The sequence below is a fragment of the Apus apus genome, chromosome 6, assembly GCF_020740795.1.
Source record: "Apus apus isolate bApuApu2 chromosome 6, bApuApu2.pri.cur, whole genome shotgun sequence".
Classification (NCBI taxonomy): domain Eukaryota; kingdom Metazoa; phylum Chordata; class Aves; order Apodiformes; family Apodidae; genus Apus; species Apus apus.
The window spans coordinates 12,732,216-12,754,374 of NC_067287.1; the positions used below are offsets into that span (position 1 = coordinate 12,732,216).

Consider the following 22,159-nt stretch of genomic DNA (forward strand, 5'->3'; position numbering starts at 1 on the left):
CTGCTAATTGGATTTTGATGTCTAAATATTTCTGGCTCAGAGTTTACTTTTAATATAGGATTTAAGGTCCTGCACCATGCATTGGGTTTGGTTTGTTTTTTTTTTAAAGTTGTATCTGCTGCTTTATTTGCTAAAATAAGCAAAGGATATAACAATTGAAACAAAGGTGATTTTAAAAATATTTTATGGTTTAAATAATATTGTTACTAGTAACCAAGGAAATACAACTATCCAGAACTGAACTTCTAATATGAACAATTCCCTTTATGTGTGTCACATTACAGTGCAAGTTTTAACCCTGTTCATAATGTAATGGCAAAATAATTACTCTTACCCAGCACTGCAGTACACATTTGGTACTCATGAATGTTGTAAGGATTAATACAACCATTCACTCATGCTATAAAAAGAGCTTCTAGCCAATAAAAGAAAGGGTACAAGAAGGCACAGGCCATTTTCTAACCTCAGTCGTAAGAGTATCTGGGATTGCAAGAAGGGTTGTAAGGACCTATGGGCAAGAGATAAACTTAATTACCCAAGTCCCACTTTGAAAGTTCTTATTGTGCTGTTCAACAAAGCAGGACAAAAGTTTGATGAGCCAAAAACGAACAATGTTGCAGCTCATGGTATTGTACCTATGGATTTTTACTGGCATAATTGTCAAGGTCTTGTGATGCTCCAAATGATGCCAGACTTCCTGGCTGCACCGTCTCTGTCTTCTACCTTTAGCCTTCAAGAACAGCTTCTAAAAATCTCCAGTTTCATTTTAATTGAAGATTTGCTCCTAGACTCCAGAGGCCCTTTCATTTGAAACTCAAATGCAATCGGGGGAGTGCAGACCATGATGCACTGTAGGCAAGGAGATTATCTTTCAGCCTAGCTTTCACCCACTGAGGATGATAACAGGAGGAAGAGATTAGATTGAGACCTCGCACTGGTAAGCCCTTGCTGCACTGGAAGTTCACAGATCACAGCAATTTTGATGTGGATGCATGAACCACAAAATTGCCCTGCCAGGGAGAAAAGTCACCAATGAACATGGAGTCAGTAGGGCTGGTGTTGGGTTAACAAGCAGCAAAGCAATGAAATCAATCACAGCAAGCAGAGTCTGGATGAAGGCCAGTTTGGCAACGTAGTCAAAAAACAAATGAAGGGCTAGTAAACCGCTACATCTAATGTAAGACTTTGGGAGAAAGCATGATTTGCTTTTCAGGGCAAGGCACCTTGGGGAATTTTCTGTCACCCAATACTCTGCACCAGTGTGACGTTCCTGAAGCAATGCAACATCTATGTGCAAACTAAGCCCAGGTCTCTGCTCACCATATGTCCTTATCAGAAACTGTCACATAATTCACCAGAAATGCAAACCCTGCTCAGCAGAGATCAAGGGTGAAGAAACCAGGCTGACAGGATCCTGAGGTCCATCAGCACATCAGGATCTGAAGGGAAAAAAGTTACAGCTCACAGTGCTCCTACCTTATTCACATTTGACAGAGGTCAGCTCTTAAACAAACAAACAAACTAACAACTCTTTGAAGAGTTTCTTATTCTTGCGGTAACACCCATCTCAGCACTGGCAGGATTCAAACCAGGCACAGTTGAGGGAAGCCTGGAGTCCCACCAGGATTAGATCTGACATGCCAAGAGAGGTGAAGACCCAGGCAAGCCTTGAATAGATGACTTGCAAAGAAAATCCCAGGATGTGGAGGAAGTGGTGTTGGTGGGAGAGTGTCTTTCCCTATGACTCATTAGGGAACGCCACGTGATGATGCTCTGGTGAGGAACATGGAGCAGCCATCATTCCCATTCACTAAAGCCCAGAAGTCCAGTGCATCTGTCCTTGGCTAAGATTCTATGGGACTATTAAAAAGACATGGGTTGTAAAATATCTAACCTGGCTCAGTTCCATTTTAGTCTCTCACGTTCCGGTCATCTCATTGTTATATACCCTAAGGGAGGGTTTGAACTTTCCTGATCTAACCTGAGAATTGGTTTGGTTATTTGTACATGTACGATTTCTTTTTCAAAGATGGCTGAGAATTTTTTTTTAAGTCATCTGTTGTTTTTTTTTTTTTTCAAGTGAATAAAGTGGTTTTGGGTCAGCTGACAATGATTTCGCTATTAATCATTGTTCTCTTTAGAGACTTCTGCTAGAAATAATATACAAACAGGTAAGAACTATTCAGGAGTTCAAATATACTAGATAAAACTTTGCAGATACCTCACTTTTTAGAAGTTCTTGGCATTACTTCTTACAGAGAAACATTTGGGCTGGAGAGCTAGAAAGCCAGAGAAAAACCCAGAAATAATTTTATAGTATTTCTCCCCTGGGAACTGACTGCAAAACCCTTCCCACTGGCCTACAGATATTAGAGTTATGCACCCTGACCTAGTCCCTACCACACACTAACTCATACCCTGACACCCACAAGATGCCATCACAAAATGGATGCCTCCTGAGCAGGGTAAAACAACAGCAAAAATCTCATTTTGGTTCCTTCCAAGGACTGCAAAATGTTGGTTCCTTGATGGTCTTTTCAAACACATAGGACCACCACAGTGTTTGACCTCAGTGGTGATGAGTTACTTGAAGCAGCACCTCACACACTGTTAGTTTCTTGAAAACTTACTGGGAAGCAAACACCAGGACATTTTGTCCACATGTAAAGGTGTGCCTAGGCTCCTCCAGGTTGGCTTGTCTAACATCAGCCCCAGGATCTCCATGATGATGCTGGACTCACAACAATGTTATGTGAAAGTAACCACAGAGCTGTAGCCCCTCTTCACAGGGCTTTGGCTTCTACTTTGCCAAAAATATCTAAAGAAACATCACTGAAGCTCATGAAAATACCAACAAATGCTGCAGTACTGTAACAGGTCTGAAATCAACTGCCAAATCGATCTTGTCACAGAAAAAAATCTCTAATATAAACTATTTTTACAGCAGGAACACAGAAGTGTGATTTAGTAAACATTTCTGTTTTATGACATCTTCAGAAGACCAGTTCTCTCCAGGACAGTGTGTGAACATGCATTTAAGTTCCTCTGAAGTCAAGAGACCTAAACAGGTATTTCTTATTAAGCACATACTTAGGTATTTTCCTGAATAGAGAGAGACTTAAAAACAATTCTGCAGCCTAGACCACTTTCTGCATGTCCCTCTGCCTCATCAGCTCATTATTCTTTTTCAAAGCTCATGATTTTTTTTTTTTCCAAATCTCTTCTGCAAACATATCCTCTCCTTCTTTGCTAATCCCCATTAGACCGATCTTCCTTTCATTTACTGATTTGATGACTTAATGCATTAATTCAATCACCCTATCTTTCTACACCCTGCTTTTTGTCATCTACAATGCAGTCTTCTCTTGTAAAATATCATACTACACTTGAGTTGGGATGAAAGACAGCATATGAAATCAAGTGTTTTATCTCAGACTGGAGACAAATAGTCTCAGACAAGAATATGCATGTAAGAACATCGCCCTAATGCAGCTGTAAGCTTGAAACTTTCCTATTTTTAATGTATTAACCACATCTGGTAGTCTTTCCTCTACCAGTGGTAATTTGTGATGTGTGGTTACTCTGTGGGATCTTAAGAGGCTTTCAGATGAAGCATTCAATCAACAGGTAACACATCCTGAAGCTGGTTAGCAAAGCAAAAGCCATGTAAGGTCCAGAACCAAGCTAGGAAAGCCTCTCATGAAGGGGGAAGGGGAGGAATACAAGAAATTCTTCTCAAGGATGCTTTACAGGATCGAAAGGAAAATATGTCAAAGGTTCTTACGGGTTTTAGGAACACATAATTATTTCTCAGAGAGACCTAAACTCAAAAAGATTTATATGATTGCATTTCATTCAGCCCTAATGTATTTTTTTCAGGCATACCTGACTGCACCCAGGTGTTGTTATAAGTGACTTGGGTATGTGTGTGCTGGGTCAGGGGTGGGGATGCAAGAGGAGGTTAAAATGAGTTGGGTTGTGAGATGGCTCCACCTGTGAAAAAGAAACATTGACACACCTTTGCACTCCTAGACAGGGTAGAAAGTGGTGGTGGAGCCTAATTCTCACATTTCATCTAGCAGCAGGTGCTCAGCAACAAGGAGACCATGGTACAGGTCCTCCTGCTGCTCAGGGGGTGGGAAAGGACAGCTGCTGCCTCCCAGCCTCCTGCCATGCTGTAAGGTGTTTTCCCCTCCAAGTATCAGGGTTTTTTTTAAAAAAAAACAAAAACAATCACAAGACTCAAAATCTCCTCATTTCTTTATCAGCTACCATGACCAAGTACATCAAAAGCCAACCCCATACATGCCAATAAAGCAAGCACAGGGAATGCAGGCAGTTTTGAAAATTTGACCCTTGAGTAGTGCTCTAAACTTTAGCTCTGCTAAATATTTAATGTCAATGGTGAAACATAAAAGAACAGGCATGAAAAGCCTCCAAGGCAGAAAATTGTGTAAAATCACAATTTCTCAGAATGGTTTGGCACACAGAAGAAAAACATACGTAGTTTAGTGTCAAGCCCAGGGATCTAGAAAGCCCACTAATACACCCCCTTTCCCAAGGGAGTACTCTGCAGATCTGAGATTTGCCAGAGTAAGAGCACCCAGCTCTGCCCTTTGGTTTGTGCAGATGTGTGAGCAGCATTAGCTGCAGGCAGGGCATCCAGATTCACACTTCTGCCAAATAGGGTCTTTTTTTATTAGGTTGTGGGGTTTTGGGGTTTTTTTTGTGGTGTGTTTTGTTTTGTTTTGTTTTTTTTACTTTCCCCCTGGCCATCTGGGTGGTCTGAGAATCAGACCCAAAGTACCTAGAATCTCTTGAACCACATGTTCTAATCCCTGCAGAGTTGACTCAGTCGTTCATCCTTCCAGGGTAAATTGACTTCTTTGCTCTTTGTTGCGTGGGGGAACTTTTGGATGAGACTTTAAAATTTCCGCTCTCTATGAACATTAAAAATCCTACATTTTTCTTCCAGTATCACAAGCCATCACTCCTGCCATTCGTTTTTGTCTCTCAGCACCCTGTGTTATTTGCTACCCATGGCCACTGGTAGCTGGGAACCAAGATTAACCAGCACCTAACATGTCACAGGCTACATTTCACAAGCTGATGGGGTGGATGGGGTTTGTCCATTTATCTCCACACATAGTGGAAGGATTTCAGAGAAACACAGTGAAAATGAGCAGGCCAAGCAGATTGATATTTGAGTATATGCTGCAGGCTGCAGCCTGGCCAGTTCATTAGTGCAGGAGAAAGGATATGACACCATGCAGCAAATATCTGGCAGGACGCATTGCATGAGAAGGTGTGCTGGGAGCAGAAGGGTGAAATTCAGGGAGAGAAAAATAGAAGGGTGGAGTGGGAAGGAGAAGTATATTTGTACTGAGAAAGGATTTGCTAACGTAAAAATTCAGCAAGGAGATACAGGACCAGAAAGGGGATCCTGTACACCCCTATGCTGTACAGGAGAAAGTGCTACACAGGAGCAAAACACTGCAACAGGTCTCATTGTCCCTTGTCCTCATGCCTGTAAGACGATGGTGACAGGTCAAACACCATCTAGAGAGGGGATTTATTCAGGATTAAGAAAAAAGAGAGGCCAGGAGGAGCAGTGCTCCACATTTAGCTGAGAGAAAACTTGGGAAACAAATTTCTAACACTGGAGTTCAAGAAGCCAGAAGATTGGCACTGAATATTTATCCATTTTCACAAGATGCTGAAAGCAATGGAGAATGGGCAATACCACTGAGATAGCTTCTGAAAGACCTGCACTCTCTGTTTAGAAGCTCTTTATAAAGCAGCAGGAGAATAGAGTTCAAATAATTTTTTCTTAAAGCACAAGCTTAACAGTGGATAAGGTGGAAGCATGAAGTCACTTTTAATCTACTATAAAGTGAGGTAAGCAAAGGGATTATCACTTAAGACTTGCTGACATGAAGCTCTGAGAATGACATTTAAAAGCAATGGTGGATTACAGAGTGACATCATATTAAACGAACACATGCCAGAGGTTTACACAAAAGACCTCAGAGATCAGGCTCTTGTTCTCAATACTAAAACCTCCGAGCTGTTTTTACACTTCTGGAGGTGATTAGGCTAAATTAAAGCTGCAGTTTTTCATTCAGGAAGTTGTGGTGTCATGGCAGCAGCAGTTCGGTGGCCCAGATCTTCACCGAGTGCTAATGGGCATGACTCCATCTGAGCTCACCAAGGTCTTTCACTCTGCTGTGATGCTGCCAGTGTTCAGCAACTGAAGATCCATCTTAAACGTTTCTAGGTCTGATCAGTGTCTCACTGAACAGATTAGTGACTCTGAAACCATGCACCTTCAAGTCCCTCTGGACTTCAGGTTTGAGTTTTTCAAAGTGTTCTGATGGCTATTTAATTAAACACACATGATGAAACTATCCTTAATTTAAGGAAGAGCATACATGTGCAAATCTCTCTTATACTGGAAGATGCTTGAAAATTGTTAACAAGATTCAAAAGAGAAAGCTGTAGGGCTTTCCATTTGGTTGGTTGGGGTTTTTCCTCATATAATAGTGTATCAGATTGGAAAAACATACAGAAACATTCTAGCCCTGATGAGTGTTTTGGATTATGTCTGCCTCATTTTCAGAAGACCTGATCAGCCTGTCCTCCCACGCTGAGGTCAAAAGATGTTAAGTGTGTACCTTCTCAGTTCCTACATAGGAATTCCTTCCTTATGCTTGCAAACATGCCACAAGCTCCTTCTGGGGAGCCAAAATATTCAGAGTCCATCTGACTTTTCTTAGATCTCAAAACACCAGAAGGCCAAGTATTACTGTAAAGGCATTTTTAAAGGTGAGAAAACAAAAGCACAGATCAAATCAGAGTTATTTGTCCAGCTTCCAAAACAGGACAGTAGTAGCTCAATATTTAATCTATGGTCTCCTAGAGATGGATCAACTGACCATCAAGTATTAATCCTGGTAGTTTTCCAGTGAGATCGATATTGATAGTTCCCCAAATCACCTCCTGTAGGGTAGCAAAGAGCCACCTAAAAGCAAAACACTCCTGCTAATTACAGACCAGAGAGAGGTTGGAACCAGCCTTCTGGAGGAGACCAGCCTCTGCAAACCATTGCTTACTCACACATTCTTATTTTCTTAAATAAATAAAATAAGCATGTGGGAAAGAAGGGGACAGAATAAATTGTGTGTGGGAGCCCCCAAACTTGCTTCCCAAGTGAGCTATGTATCTATTTGGTTAAAGTCGTAAAACTTTGCAAAACCCATAAGAAGGCCTCTCTGAGCAGCTGTTACCTTCAGCTCCGGAGCTCGCTTGCTGGATCTCCAAAGCAGCACAGTACCATCAATCACAACCTGCCAAAGATTTTTCTACTCTGGTAGCAAAGTAAATATGAAAACACACAGGTTTCATTGGCATGTATACTGTGGCTCAACTGAGCAGCATCCTTGCTGCAGGAACCACCATTACCTGGGGTCCCATCCCAAACTGCCTGATGGGATCAAAGCTGCAGCCTCATGGGAACTGTGTCCCATGTGGGTTCAACAGACACTTTATGCATGCCTGACAGTGCACAAAGGTGGCCCTGTGAGCTTGCAATGCCACTGGTTCCCCTCTGCCATCAGCTCCCCTGGGTGAAGAGGACAACCTAGAGCCCCTGGCACAACATGGGGAGCACTGGCAGGAAAGCCCTGGCAGAGCTCAGCTGGAGCATGGTCAGGGCCACAGGGGTGTTTGAAAAATTTTACTGCAAAGCTCCAACACCCAATTCCCTTCACTGAGTGTGTTGGAAAAGAGATTTTTTTTTCAAAGGATTCATATGTGACCATATTCAGGGCGTGTGTGTGTTTTTAAAATAGGAACAGCAAAAGGCATGTCTGTGAGAATATGAAATTCCACCTCTAAAGCAAGAAGCACAAGTGCTTCTCCAAGCACAGTTATAAGATGATGATGATTATTTTTGGTATGGCTAAACAACATATTTTCCCTTAACCCCACTTGGCCTCACTTGGCTGAATCTTACAAAAACAACAAAAGAAAGAGAAAAGCAGCCTGAAACAGATATCCAACACGGAAAATTTTTGGTTCAACATGAAGTCTGGCAAATTTGTAAACACTTGAAACATAGCCTTTTTATGATGAAAAGTTTAACAGTCACCTTGCCAGCCTGTGAATTACCCTGCCTAAGCAGCTCGGGAGCATTGGAATCGGTCTTGAAAAGGTATTCTGTAATTTTTAACAGAATAAAAAGAAAACAAACTTCAACAAGGAGGTGTAATAGGATCAGATAAAGAAAAATGTGTAGGCTGAATATCAGGGAAAATCTGTAATATATTAAGATGTCAGGGAAATGGAGGAAGATCCATGATTAAACTAGATAAAATCCCTACCAGAGGGAAATTAAGGGCAACTCCACATTATCATGGCAATGGAGTCTTCCCTATGTTTAGATTTTCAGAACAATTTAGTCCTCATGAAAGCCATGGAATTTGTGACTATCAGCTCAGGGATTTAATTTTATATTTTTTTTTTTTACTACTTTTAAATGTGAATAGAAAAGCAACAACAATATTTTGTTAATAATATCAGAATTGCATCCTTAAACACCACCAGGATGTCAGTAGAAAAACAAGGCTGCTTTTGTTTGTTACACTGTGTAATGCCTGATGGCTTTTAACCACAGTTTAGAAGCTACTGTTTAAAAGATTCTTGCTGAGTCAAGCCTAGGCATGCTGTTTACTAGGGTTAGCCCTGAAGGCTCTTGCATTGGCAGGGACTTTTAAGCTGAGCTAAGGAGTTTTTAGTTATTTTTATTTTGCTTTAAAAAACAAAAAAGTTGAGAGAAGCTAAGCACACCTAAAAGTAGGGAGTGGAAGGGAGCTATCAGTAATCACCTGCTGTTTCTGCCAGCAGCTTTCCTCTGTAGTCAAGGGCTTGATCTTGCAAAGTTGATGCTGACACCCCTTGGTTTAAAGTGGAGAGAGTTACTGCAGAGACTGGGCCCCAGTGGAGTGGGCTTTTGTGACGAAGCTCACTAAAATATGAAACAACCCCTTTGCTAGAAAAGGACCTGGTTTAACTTAGCAAGTGAATTTGGTTCAGCTTTGAATCTGCTAACACCCTGGCTGAAGGCTTTTGTTCTGGTAACACCAATCTACACTCTGCCTACAACCACCAGGGCAGAGTGGAATTCTGACAAATCGATTTCTTATCTTCAAGTGCTGTATTTTGCAACCTTAATATTAAAAAATATTCCTTTGTGGTAGTGGCACCTCATATAATTTATATATACCAGTACAACTTCCTTTACTCAGTCTGCTCTAACTCTATGGTCCTGGAAGAGATTTCACCTCATACTCAATTTTACTCAATTCTGTATTTCATCCTATCTCAGTGTCCACCGGGCTCCAATCCTGCCTTATGACCTCCATATGACCGCCAGCACTGGAATCCAGGACAATACCTTGAATCCACAGCATTCCTGGTGGTTTGCACTGCAGGGAGCTCAAGGATCAGCTGAACGAGGTACTTTATTTGACTAGCCAAGCAAGCACGATGGTTTTGCCAAATTGTTCTTTAAGCCAAAAAAACCCAAACAAATATATATATATATATTTATATATATATAAAGGAAAGAGTGGTGTAGAACCAAATTAGTAAAACCAATGGAGATTGTACAGAAAACTGAGTTGTCCTCATGACTGGAGAAACACTGAAAAAAAGTCTCTAGATGTATATTTCAAGGCAATACCAATATGATCTACTTCTGAATGTATGCAATAGATGCTCAGTGATTGGGAAGAAGACTCAAGCCCTGGAAATTCTTTGTCATGCTGTTTAACAAGGAAATGACTGAAAGATGAAGACTGACAACTGTGAGCAGAAATGCAGCAAGTCTTTCAGCTCCCTGTCTTGGCATGGGGATCTTCTATTACTTGAGTTTTCCATATTCCCAACCATAATCTCAAAAAAAGGGTCCCACAGGCAGTACTGCTCAAGAGAGCCTTGCAGATGAGTTCCTTACATTTAATATAAAATTACGTGTGTTCTCATCAGGTCAAATAAAAACAGCAATGAAGGGGAATGCACTGGCATGTCACATCGAGCAATCAGGAAGCAAACCTTTGACATAATGCAGCAGGCAGGTAATAAGACCCCTTGGTTAGCAACAAATGAGACTGCACTTGATTTGCTATGCAATATTCATGTAATTAGATAAATTTGGTACCGGCAGGGCAGCAGACAGCTGGACTACGGGCTTGATCTCTGTCTCAGGGGGATCTCTGTCAGGCACCAATCACATTTATCATAAAGCCAAAACTCAGTGACACAATTTTTCTTCCAAACATTTACCACAATCTTCAAGACTGCATGTGCCTTTCTTTCTTTTGGAGTTGTTTACTTTAAACAGAAGGATGAACTTCTGCACCACCAAGATGCAGTTCAAATCTCTAGAGGCTTGAACATACCAGCAGAGTCCACCCAGCCTAAGGACCAAGAGATGTGCAATTTCTGTGCATGCTCTAGCCCAGCTCAAGCACCATGTTCTGGATGATTTCACGTTGGAAATCCTCCAGAAAGAAGGGTAATCACTATGCTATGAGCTCCAGAGCAGACACTGAAGAAGAGGAGAGGAGGACAAAAGAGAAGTAGAATAAAAACTAGAGGAAAGTGCAGGATATGAGGTTATGATGTTTAAAGGGAAAATTGAAGAGAAAAAAATAGTTGAGAGACTGATTTCCACCGCTGGTGAGAATTTTCCCAATGTGGTTATGCTGCAGTCTGGGACACTTGGAAAAGAGCTCAACAGGAGTGGCATTCCCTTGACTCTAAAACACCCTCACAGACAAGATGCAGTTGGGCTGCTCAAATTGGAGCTTCACCAGCCACAGAGGCTGCAATTCAGCACAATGCCCAGGTAGCATCTTAACTAACATTTCAAAGAAAACTATGTTTCCTCTTCTAAGACCAACAACCAAGTTATCTCTCTAGTACCTCACTAGTCATTTTTGTGAAAGCAGCTGCTAGGAAGGTGAAGGATCCCTAAGTAGAAAGACAAGAGGTGTTTACCAAAAATTCTACCCAAATACTAAGCAGGATGCTCTTGGTCTCCTGACAGACAAATGTGGTCACTGCTTGATCAGTTAGACAATCCCAATATGATAAAATACTGGATCCTGTCACTTGGTGTTATGATTCACAAGTACATGGCACCAGCCAGCAAGGTCTCAGCTGTGTTCTGGCTGCAGACCCTGCTTCATGGCCCCACTGAAGAAGCTGCTGCAGAGGCTGAGCAGCCTAACCAGCCCATGAGGAGCAAAGAGGAACACTGAGTGAGGCACACAAATAATCTGGTGCCAAACATCTAGGCATCTGCCATCCTCTCTTCTAACCACTGTTTTGAATCTTGTCCCTTTTAGAAGTCAGTATGTGCCTTATTAGCTGGATCTCTAACTTATTAACTATCTTACAGTATGTTTTTCTCTTCATCTGTCTTTCTTCCTACAACTTTTGCATGTACTTGCACGCAACACCGGAACTATTTAATTCAGCCCTCCCAACCTCCCCCAGTTCCCATGTTAGCAACCTGCTCTGTGTTTTCCCCTTTGTGCACAGCGTGGAAGGAGCTGCTCTGCCCCTTTAAACATCCAGTCAAACTGATTGCCAGCCAAAAAGACAACGACTTTTCTTCTGGTAGAATCCAGGGGAATGCCCTATCATTTTTTCCCGCAGCATTTTGGAAATAGAATAAAGCTCTGGTAGCTGTGGGACTCCACAGATCTCCTGGCTGCCGCCGTCTGTGCTACTTGCCTCCTGGGGGCTGTTGCTCTGCTCACACATATCCAGAAAAAGCACAGCTCTACAAACAGCCCCTGCAAAGTGGGGTGAGTGCTGACCCCAGCCAGATGATGAGGCCAAAGCGGGGCTCTGGACTCAAAAGAATCAAAGCGATTAAAGTGATGAGCCCTATTTGTTCTTCCCTCGCTTTGTTTGAAAAATGTTTCCAGCCCTTACAGGTTCCCCTACTCCAAGTGCCCTGTCCCTCAGCTGATTGCTGAGCTCTGTGTTACAGCCATGAAGGATTTTGGGGTGGCCATGGAGCCACCAATCCCATCAGGTGGCTCCTCACCTGTCACAGGGATCATGTGTTTCAGGGACGAGGAGAAATCTTCCCAGCCACACAGTTCCTACAGCCTCTGCTCACATCTCTGCTGGGTCCTTTTTCCCTGCCCTGGTCAAAGCTTACATAAAGAAGGCCCATTTATAAACATGTCCTTTGAGGTATCAAGGAGTAGTGAGCTGTTCTGTTGTAGATAAGAAGATTTACCACAATGCCCCCTGTCAGGGTCCAGCACCTGACTGGCATCTATGCCTGCTCCCCATCGCCCCAGGAAAGGGCAGCTATCAAGAGAAGGTCACCATTAAAGCCCAGGGTCCTGCCCCTCCAGAGCAGACAGGGACACCTGCATGAGGTTCTTTTGCTTAACCACACTTCAGTAAACACTGTCCGGCATCTCTCCAGGCCACTGCTCCAGTAAAATCAAAGTGAATTACTGTATTCCTGGCGGCCTTTCCCTGCAACCCCCCAACCAGCGCGCAAGGAGGAACGGAACACGAGGTGTCCAAACACAGGGAGCAGAGCAGTGCTGGGTCTTTGTCAAGACCATGCCAGAACCGACCCAGGCACAGCGTGGCATGGGAAACGCCATGGTGCAAAAACACAATTCAAGCATGTCCCCAGGACCTCAGCTGGATAACGACACAGAGCCCTGTGCTCCCATCCCACCGTGACATGGCACTTCTATAGGTTTCGTGGAGCTGCAGAGCACCCCTGCCAGGCAGATCAGTATTGCCACCAGACAGGGACAGTGGAACCAGGGGTGGACAGTGGGACCAGGAGAGGAGCGTGCCCGTAGGACTCCCAGCTGTGGGATTCTCTGTACCACAGGTGGCCGACATTTTAGCAAGATGTGGGAGCAGAGGTGCAAGACTTACCCGTGGATAGCGTGGATAGAGTGAGGTTCGTAATGGTATCGTCCTTCCTGGTGGCGCATGTCAATTGGCAAAGGAGCGTGGAAGGCCGGAAAAATGTGCTGCGGCACTGTTGAGGGGAATAGAAGAAGAAGAAAAAAAAAAAGGGACTTCAAAAACTTTTCCTTTCCTTTTAAAACAATTTCAAAGGCACTAAATCTCCATGAATTTCAGAGCAAGAGCAGTGCAAGACAAGGGGTCTTCATGATATCAGCGCTATCATACACCAGAGAAGTGGAATGAATAAATAATCAAAGTCAGGCGGAGAAATCCTACATCTTCGACATAAAAGATCTCCAACAGGGTTTTTGACAAAGACAAGCAGCTAAGCGCTCTTTGAACTTGAGGAGATTATAGGAAGCACCAAGGAAAACTAGACTTGCAACGCAAATCAGACTCAACAGAGCCTGGCGGGATCCAGACCTGCATCGTCCCTCATGCCTGGAGTGGCAGCAAACACCTTTCCTGAAGGTCTGTACACAAAAGCTGGAAATATTTACCTAAAAATGTAACAGTGAGAGCAGTGCTAATGCAGACTGTCTAGGCAGTCAGAAGAGGCTCAAAAGTGCCTACTGCCAGGTTCTGAGAGAGGAGCCCAAATTGCTCTCACTTGTAATCACTTGAGGCCCTATTTTTTATTCATTTGAGAAGCTTGTTTCATCTTTGATGGAAAGATAAAGTGGTCTCAAAAGGCAGAGAACACCTACATTGACTTATTAAATCTACAGGTTTTAATATTTATTATTGACCCCAAAAGTTACCAGTGAGAATATCTGAACGAGTCTAACTGATGGAAAATTCATTGGGTTATTTCTCCACAACACCCCAACAACACTGGCTGGATGCCTGGGCCTTTCCTGATAAAATTATGGAAGCTAAAACCCCCACAATTAGCAGACCTTTGATAGCGATACTGTACAATTGCCCTTTGATAGAGCTCATGGCATCTATAACGACGCCGCTTTCTATACTTGTACCAGCAATTGGCTTAAAGATAAAAGGCTGGTCTTTTTTTGCCTTTACAAACAGTCAGAAGTTCTTCATTAAAGATTATTTAACATATTCACAGTCCTTCCCCTTCCTTCTCTGGCTTCTTGGCCTTTCTGTCTAGCTAGAGACTAAAAGCAAAACAAAACCAACCTCCTAAGCGAGCATTTCAAAACACAGCCTGCACACAGCACTTCACTGTGACTTGCCTCTGCGACAGGTAGCATCTCTCTGTAGAGTGGGGAAGCACCATCCAAAACCAAGGTGTGAAAGCTTGGGCCAAGTCTCTCGCTGATGCTCAGCAACCTCCAGCAAACGCCAAACTCTTTTCTATGAAAGACTTCAAAATTCAGCCTTTCACATCTGACACTCCAGCTGCAACAGAGCTAAGCTGACTCCTTCCAGTGAGGTTGCACTCCTTTTGGGTCTGCCGTGCAAAGCTTGCATGAAATCCCTGCATACGTCTTTCCTGGCATATCAGCAAGAGGATCTGAGGCTCCTACTCCCATTGCAATGTACAATCCCCGAGCACAGTGTGGCACAGGCGCGTCAGCCGGGCTGCCGGGAGAGGTGAGAGACTACACAAAAACAACCCTCCTGCCAACTCTGCTGAAAGGCGTTAAGCTAAGGTAGTTGGATGGAAAGTATTTAAGGCTCCGCAGCAGAGTTGCTCTCCGTGCTCCAGAGAAGGGCTGGCAGTGCACACAACCTGATACACTGGGAGTATTTTTGCAGCTTGCCTAATGTCAGGACACAGTAGGGTAACTGTTAACTACCTTCCCCCCTTCTGCTCCCCTCCCAAAAGCAGCTCAGGGACTGTATAAACTTGCATCCTGAAGTATTTTCTTTGATGGGAGGAAGATTCACCCTTTAACCATCCTGGATAGGGATGATCTGTTACATGAGGACACTTGTATAGACTCTTCAGTTTAAGAAGCTGCCGGTGTTTTTCCAGGTACGAAATGCAGCAGCATTCAGCCATCACACCCCATCCCCAGCTCAGGCAGCAGCAAACAGCCTTTGGTCACCCCAAACCACGCTCAGCTCAAACCACTGCCAGGGCTGGCAGGCACCTGGAGCTGCTGACCTCCTCCCTGGGGACACAATCCTACAGCTGCCATGGGGAGAAGGAGGTTTTACGTCACCACACACAGTCACAAAATCAACTATCCCTGCACAGATACCCAAGGCCAGACACTAACATCTTTTCCAGCCTGCACCCCTGGGCTGGGCTTCCTCCAGTGCTTACTCTGTATTTATACCATACAAATAAACCAAACTCTTCTGCGGTTCTGGGGTCACAGCCCAGCTAGCACCCCTGTAGGTGAAATTTTCTAGCCTCCCAAGACAGGGCAGCCACTCTGCCTGTAAAGGGCACATCCAGGACTGGGTGAACCCCCAAACTGCAGGAAAGTGCAAGTTGACATGGGCTGAAACTGTGTTGGGCATGGTGGTAATGTTTTAATGATATAGAGAGTCATAGCGTAATCCTAGAGCCCAGTCCCTGGGCCAGGTTAATTAATTAATAGTAATGAAACTATTAAGAACAACAGGTTAACCTGAATCTCTTAAAACCCAGGCCAGCTATGTTTTATTTTGTAACTAAGCATTTCTAAGTGATTGATTGCTGAGGCAATATTGGAAATTTTGTGCTAAAAGAATCTTTCCTTGTCACTCAAGAGAGCTGGGGAAAAGAAAATATGAGGCTTTTGTTGCCTGGCCTCCTTTCCTAACTATCTCTGCTGGTATAAAAAAATAACATCTGAAGAGAATTTCTCCCTTCTTACACCTCTGATTATTCAAAGGGAGAAAAATCCCCATGAACTTCCTTCCCTCTGGCAGTTTGTTTTTAGCATTTCAACCTATTTGGACCACAGGAGGGGAAGCAATGCCCCTGCCTTGGGTGCCAGATTTACTCTGCCGCTCTTATTTCCAACTCTGTCTGGTGCTTTGTACTTTGCTGCCACTGAGGTCAAGGGGAAAGGTTGTTTTTGGTGATGTGCCTTTGCAACATCCCACTTCAGGGCTTCCCCTCTGGTTCCTTCTCTGGGAGGATCAGCCAAACTTATGGGCTCTGGTGGCTGGTGCTGCTCCTTTTCATTCTTTTCCAGGTGCTTGGCCAGAAATAAAGAATGGTTTTATAGGCAATCAACTACCAATTCATAAATGTCAGCCTGGCTCTGCTTCTTGTTCCCATCCCCTCCCAAAGAGGACAGTGAGCTGGCAGCAGGACAGCAACACATGCCGTTAACAAAGATGGATGGTTTACACGTATGAGTTAAAAAGACAATTATATTCAATTACTTCAAGTAAGTCACGGTGATGTATTCCTGAATAGCCATGGGAAGGGCAATATGACCATTAGGGCAATGAATTTGCCAACTTTAATTTAATCAAGACAATCTTTTGTTTAGCATTATCTTCTTGGCAGTGGCAAAGAAGATTTACCAAACCCAAGTAATCTTTGCAGATTTAACCCCAAACCTGCCCAATGAGCACTCACGATGATTGTTTTAAACAGAAGGAAGAAGGTTTTAGCAGGAGGCCTGGGGAAAGCTTTCTCCCAGGAAAAAGTTGGGCCACCCCAAGCCAGGTCATAGAAGGCACTGGGGCTCAAAGGCACAACATGGCACCTCAAAGAGTCCCCCAGCACTAGAACAGCAAATAAACATTTTTCCCGGCTCCTGTAGAAGGAAGAGAAAAACCAAAGAACCATTCAAAGCAGCACTCAAGGGGCAGAGATGATGGCAAAACAGGGTGTTTAGTAGAGAAGGAACATGGCTCTTGGTTGAGCCTGTGGAGCAGCGGCAGAGCAGCCAGGTGTGTTTGGGAGGCCCTACCTTCCACCCGGCTGCTGCTCCTGCAGGAATGTGTCTGCTCCGCCGCGCCGCTTGATAAGGGGAAAGATGCTGCTACCTGTCCCCACTTGTCAAGGCTGATTTTCTGGCCAAGGTTTATGAGCAAGACACGGACCTCCCACTGCTATATTCTCATCCTTGTCTATTCAAAGGCCAGCCAACCTCCTAGCTTCAAAGAGAAAAGATATGAAGCAGAAACGCAGGTTTAAAGGGGATGTCCCTTTGCTGAAAATCCCAGGAATTGAGGAGGGAGGCGTCAGAAACAAACATTTTTTAGGATGATGCAGGCTTTTGATTATCTCCCCCGATAAACCTGTGCTTCAAGAGAAACACAAGCTGCATGTATGGGTTTGTATAGTGAGCAAAGGAGACGTTTTTACATCACTCACAGCAGCACCATTTTTTGAGCCCAAAAAGGAAAATTAAGAAGGGTAAAATAAGTTTTTTCTATCCCAAATGCTTCAGCCTACACATGATCACTTAAAAAAAAGGCAAAAACCCCCACAAACAACAAACCAGCAGAAGGAAACAAAGAAAACAGACCCCAAGCTGTTGAATCAGGTTTCATTTGCAATTCACTTTGACAAAAATAACCTGGAAAGCCCTTCAGAAAACACTTGAAGGACATCTTCTGTTCCCACTAACTACTGGGGTGCCACAGGAAGACCAGCTCGGGAGATCCCCTGAGAAGTGCCCCCACATCCTCTGTATTGCCCAATATGCACAGATCTCCTGCTGCTTTATCTTTATTTCAAGCACACATGAGATGTGCAGGCCACCAGCTGGGCCACAAAAACGGGGTTTTCCTATGGTTATTCAACAGTCTTCTATGGGAACCCATGGCCCCAACTGTGAGCAGGCTTTTTTCGATCAGAAATAGAGCAAAATAATTTTGCAATCAACAGAGAAAGTAATTTGTTGAGGAAAGAAGCAAAAGATTGCTGTCTGGATAATGCACTACTTGTAGAGCTTTTCCCAACAAATCTGCAAGAAGATATCCACAAAGAAATAACATTTCATAAAAGAGGAAAAGCAAATGCTGACTTTTTGAGATCCCCTTTTATCTTGATTTCCTATGGTCTTAATGATGCATAGGACACCCTTTCATAAAAGAATCACAAGCTACCTTCCAAAGACTAACAAAACTTCACCTCTCCTTAGAAAGAGAAGCAAACATATGCATTTGAAACACAGCCCTTATTTTCACTCAAGGGGAGCTGAAACAGGGTGACATAAAATAACTTGCCCAAGTCTGTGCAATCAAACAATAGCAGGTTCCACTGTAAACCTCAACCACAGCAGCCAGAAACTGCAAGTTTTTCTCAAAAAGGCTTCAGAGCCCCAGGGTATTGGATCGATTTGGATTAGCAGAAATAAAACTTCTCCAGAGAACAGCTCACACTCTCCTGTCATCACAGTGGCATCAGTAGATTTGCACAAGCAGATAACAGAGAAAATATAAGGAAAACCTCTAAGACATGAGAGGCTGCACTTGCTAGTTTTCCCCTTCTTGCTGCCCACATGAGTCCTGGATACCCAAATCTCACTCTCTTCTAAAAGGCAAAGTTAAAGATACAACAAAGTGTCCTTGCCTTGCTCATTACCCTAAGAAGCTCAAAACATCAAGTGAGAATAAAATTGGAAGCAGCATCCGTTTTCCTGTTTGGAAATTTTACTTATTCTTACCAATTACCCAAGTGTACATTTTAAAGGGTTGCACTTTGGCACCCAAAAATCAGATTTGTTTTGAAGCAGCAAGGAGGGTCTTGTGCTTTATTCCCCAGTCCTCCTGCACTGATTTTCCTCACATTATAGCTCTCCTGGACTCAGTGGGCACCAGAGCATCCCTGGACATCCAGGCCTGCTCAGGGTGTGAGTAGGGGAGGTAAACTGGCTCCAGGCAACTGAGGGTGTGTGTGGCTACTTGACTCTCTTTGATAGTCCCTCCTGGGTGTTTCAGTGTCATCTTGGGATGGCTGCCCCTCCAGCAAAGTGCTGCGGGGCTGTAGGTGTCGGTAAGGGAGATGTTTTTTGTGTTTGTGTGACATCCCCAGAATAATGATCTTGCTGTTTAAGTGAGTTGAGCGACTGAATGAGCACAAGAAAAACATCTTCGCTGAAAGCGCAGCCAAAGTTAATGCACCATTAATAATGGCCTGGGTGAATTATTGGAAGAGATAATAGGCCTGGGGTCAGGGAAGGTCTGAGACAAAGAACAGGGAAAATTGGGTCACAGAAACATGACAGAGCAGATCACGCTGGTGTGCCTGTGGGATTCTCCTCGGATGAAGTCATGTACCACCACATAGAATATTAAGGGCTTTGCAGGGAAAGCCATTCCCAGAACCACCACTGGGATCGATATGGGGAGGAGGGGCAGCAGACACACAAGGCTACAGTAGCTCTCCCTTAGCACCCCACAAACCATCATTCAGGAGCTCAATTTTAACATTTAGATACTTTGCAAAATACACCAACTGCGCGCCTACCTCCAAAAGGGCTAATTACACGATTGCTAATTACACTGATCTGCATATATTCTAAGCAGAGAGAGGTGTCTCAGGGATGTCTGCCTTTGCCTAACAGCAGCACGGTGCATATCAGAAAAAGACATCTTGGGTGCTTTTCTGTCTCCAAAATTGTGGTGGACTGGCCGTGAAGCTGCAGCCTCCACCTCCTGCCCCACCAGATGCCTGACTTCACAACACGAAATTATCAACTAACCTCACTTTGTCAGAATTTCAGCTCTTTAAAATGGAGATAATAATACCTCCCTACCTGAGAGGTTTGGTTAATGTTTATACAGCACTTTAAAAATGATGTGGTAATTAAGTGCTCAGTATTATTATATCAACGTGTATAATGATTCCAGCAGACTGCACCATAAACAGGGCTGCACCATGCGTGCTTTTCTTTTGTTTGGCTTGTTAGCATTTGGTTTGGTTTTCATACGGCGTACTTCAATTATTATTGGTTAATTATTACGTTGTTTTATTACCTGCTCAGTGGCTTTGACAGAAATAAAAGAGAAACTACATAGGTAAAAAAATAATAAATACCTATTCTGGCCTGCTATGAACATTGTATCATGGATAAATGGGAGGCAGAATCCCACCAGCTCACCTATGGGAGACTCTTCTCTGGCCAGAATTTAATTTTGAAACATGTCCAGGCAATTGCTTCCAGCCAGAGGGATGCAGAACCAGTTTGCTCTTCTTCTAACACAGCTAATGAAGAAAGACGGTAGCCTGATTCACAAAACTATTTTTTCAGACAATGTGTGTCTGGATGCAGCAGAAACCACGTGCTTAGTTTAACTGTGGGTTGGGTGCAGCAAGCCAAGCTTCCAATTCAGATAAACGATAAAGAGCGCACAACTAAGTTTTGTTGGACAAATGGCTCAGGTAATGGTAGTTACATTGTAGGAGTATTGGAAGGAGAGGGGTTCCAGCTGGGATGCACATATGTGAAAAGTAAATAAGAAATTATAAAAATTACATTGCCCTTCCTCAGCTATAAAATCATTTTAAAAGCCTCAAAATGAGCTTTATAGTAGTGACAATTCAAAGCACCTTGAGGACTGAGTCAGTGTGATTTTACACTCAGAGAAACTGAGGCAAGGTGATTAACAGAGGACAACTTCAACAAAGCTTGCCTCTTATTCGAGCAGTACTGCTGAAGCCCCGGCATGCACCCACCACCACAGCAAGACCTGGAAGTAGTTTGTTTCTCTGCCAGCCCGCAGTGAGACGTGTGGCCACTCAGATCCCTGTGCAGACATGGACTTCGGATGCCTTTGTGGATGCAGTGCTTACCTTATGGAGAATAAAGCCCGTTCCTGCGTTTGCCTCCATAATAAAAGCTGCTACAAAAGGTAAGAGTCACAGTAAAACCCTCTACCAAACCCTTCAAGTGCAAAGCTGCCCCCCTCAAGCGTTGCTGGAGGAAGCCTCCTTGGGGGCCATTACAACACCCATCAATCCACCTGGGGATGGCCCAGAGGAGTTCATTGTCCTAGAAAGTTTATTCTGCTGCTTCAGCTGAGGTGGAAGAGCAAAGAAAGTCTGAAGATGCTGATATCTGCCATTAAGCAGCCCCCACCTAGGACACAGGCACTGCTGGCACACAGCAAGCAGAAACATAGTCCTGGTGGCCATGCAACCAAGGAAAACGTTTCAGCCCAGCCACCATTTTTGCAGCCAGGCAACAGTGCTGAGGCACGGGCTGTGTCCAAAAGTGGGGCAAGCAGGTAGGCGTTTGCTGAGCGAGCTGGCTCTTGCAGCTGGGACAGGGTGAGATTAGATCAGCGAGCTCCCCCCAGGGCCCTGCAGCCAACTGGAAGCAACACCGAAGGAATTTGCCCATAAATTTCCTCCCCACCCCAAGAAGGAGGCGGCGTGCTTAAATGAACTCAGGCCCTAATGGAAGAAGGGCATTTTTGTTCATCCTAGTGTCTAAAAACCATCCTGAAGCTCCTGGCAGCTTTTCCTCAGCCTGTTCCCATGTGCAGCCTGACCTTCGTTAAGGGCATTAAACCTGTCAGTCTTTTCCTGGACAATGGAGCTGGAACAATTACAGTGAAGCTAAAAATGGCCCTTCCCTCTACATGGAAAATTTACATTAAATATGTAAGAGTTCATTGACATTTTCTACAAGAATGTAGAACTGTCATAAAGAAATCAAACTCTGAAATACTTCAGCTGCTATCTACCATCTCCGAAATGCTGCACGAGGGGCTTTCTGCCTCAACCACCAAAGGGCTGGGAAGACCACTACGGTGGGGGCAGCCCAGCTGCTGCCAGCAGGGACATCAGAACACCAGAAAACCCTGCAGTGCACTCTCACACGAGCTGGCTTTGCAGCACACCTCAGGTGCAACCAAAAACACTTCTTCATGAAAAAACAGGAATTTTCTGAAGCCTGCAGACAACTTGCATGGCAAGTTGTGGCTTTTTTCTTGTAAAAGAGTTTGTACCCAAAACTTGCAAAAACTACAAAGCGGTGCTGTTAGGATGATCATATTAACGTCTATGGAAGTATTTTCAGACATTCAGGTGGGTATCTGTGAATAAAGTTGATGCATCATTTACTATTCTACAAGAATTCCTAGGGTCTTTGGCTCACTGCTGTGTGGTAGCCTTCAAGGGACCAGTCATTAATTTTTTTATATTTTTTGGGAAGGGTAAATAACATGAAAACAGAGATCTTCTGCAGCCAGGGGGAACCCTACAGGCATGAAGTCCTGCAGTGGAGTGCCCAAACACCAAAGCTCTGATGGTTTTCCAAAGACC

The 22,159-nt window shown here is 43.8% G+C and overlaps 1 protein-coding gene across 2 annotated transcripts in view; it reads right to left on the minus strand.

The window, feature by feature from the left end:
- GLI2 (GLI family zinc finger 2) overlaps positions 1 to 22,159 on the minus strand; it is a 145,948-nt gene that overhangs the window by 57,217 nt on the left and 66,572 nt on the right. For both annotated transcript variants that reach the window (XM_051624096.1, XM_051624095.1), the window contains one exon: positions 12,988 to 13,093. In XM_051624096.1, coding sequence (XP_051480056.1) covers positions 12,988 to 13,093 — 106 coding nt within the window. The remainder of the gene's footprint in view (positions 1 to 12,987; positions 13,094 to 22,159) is intronic.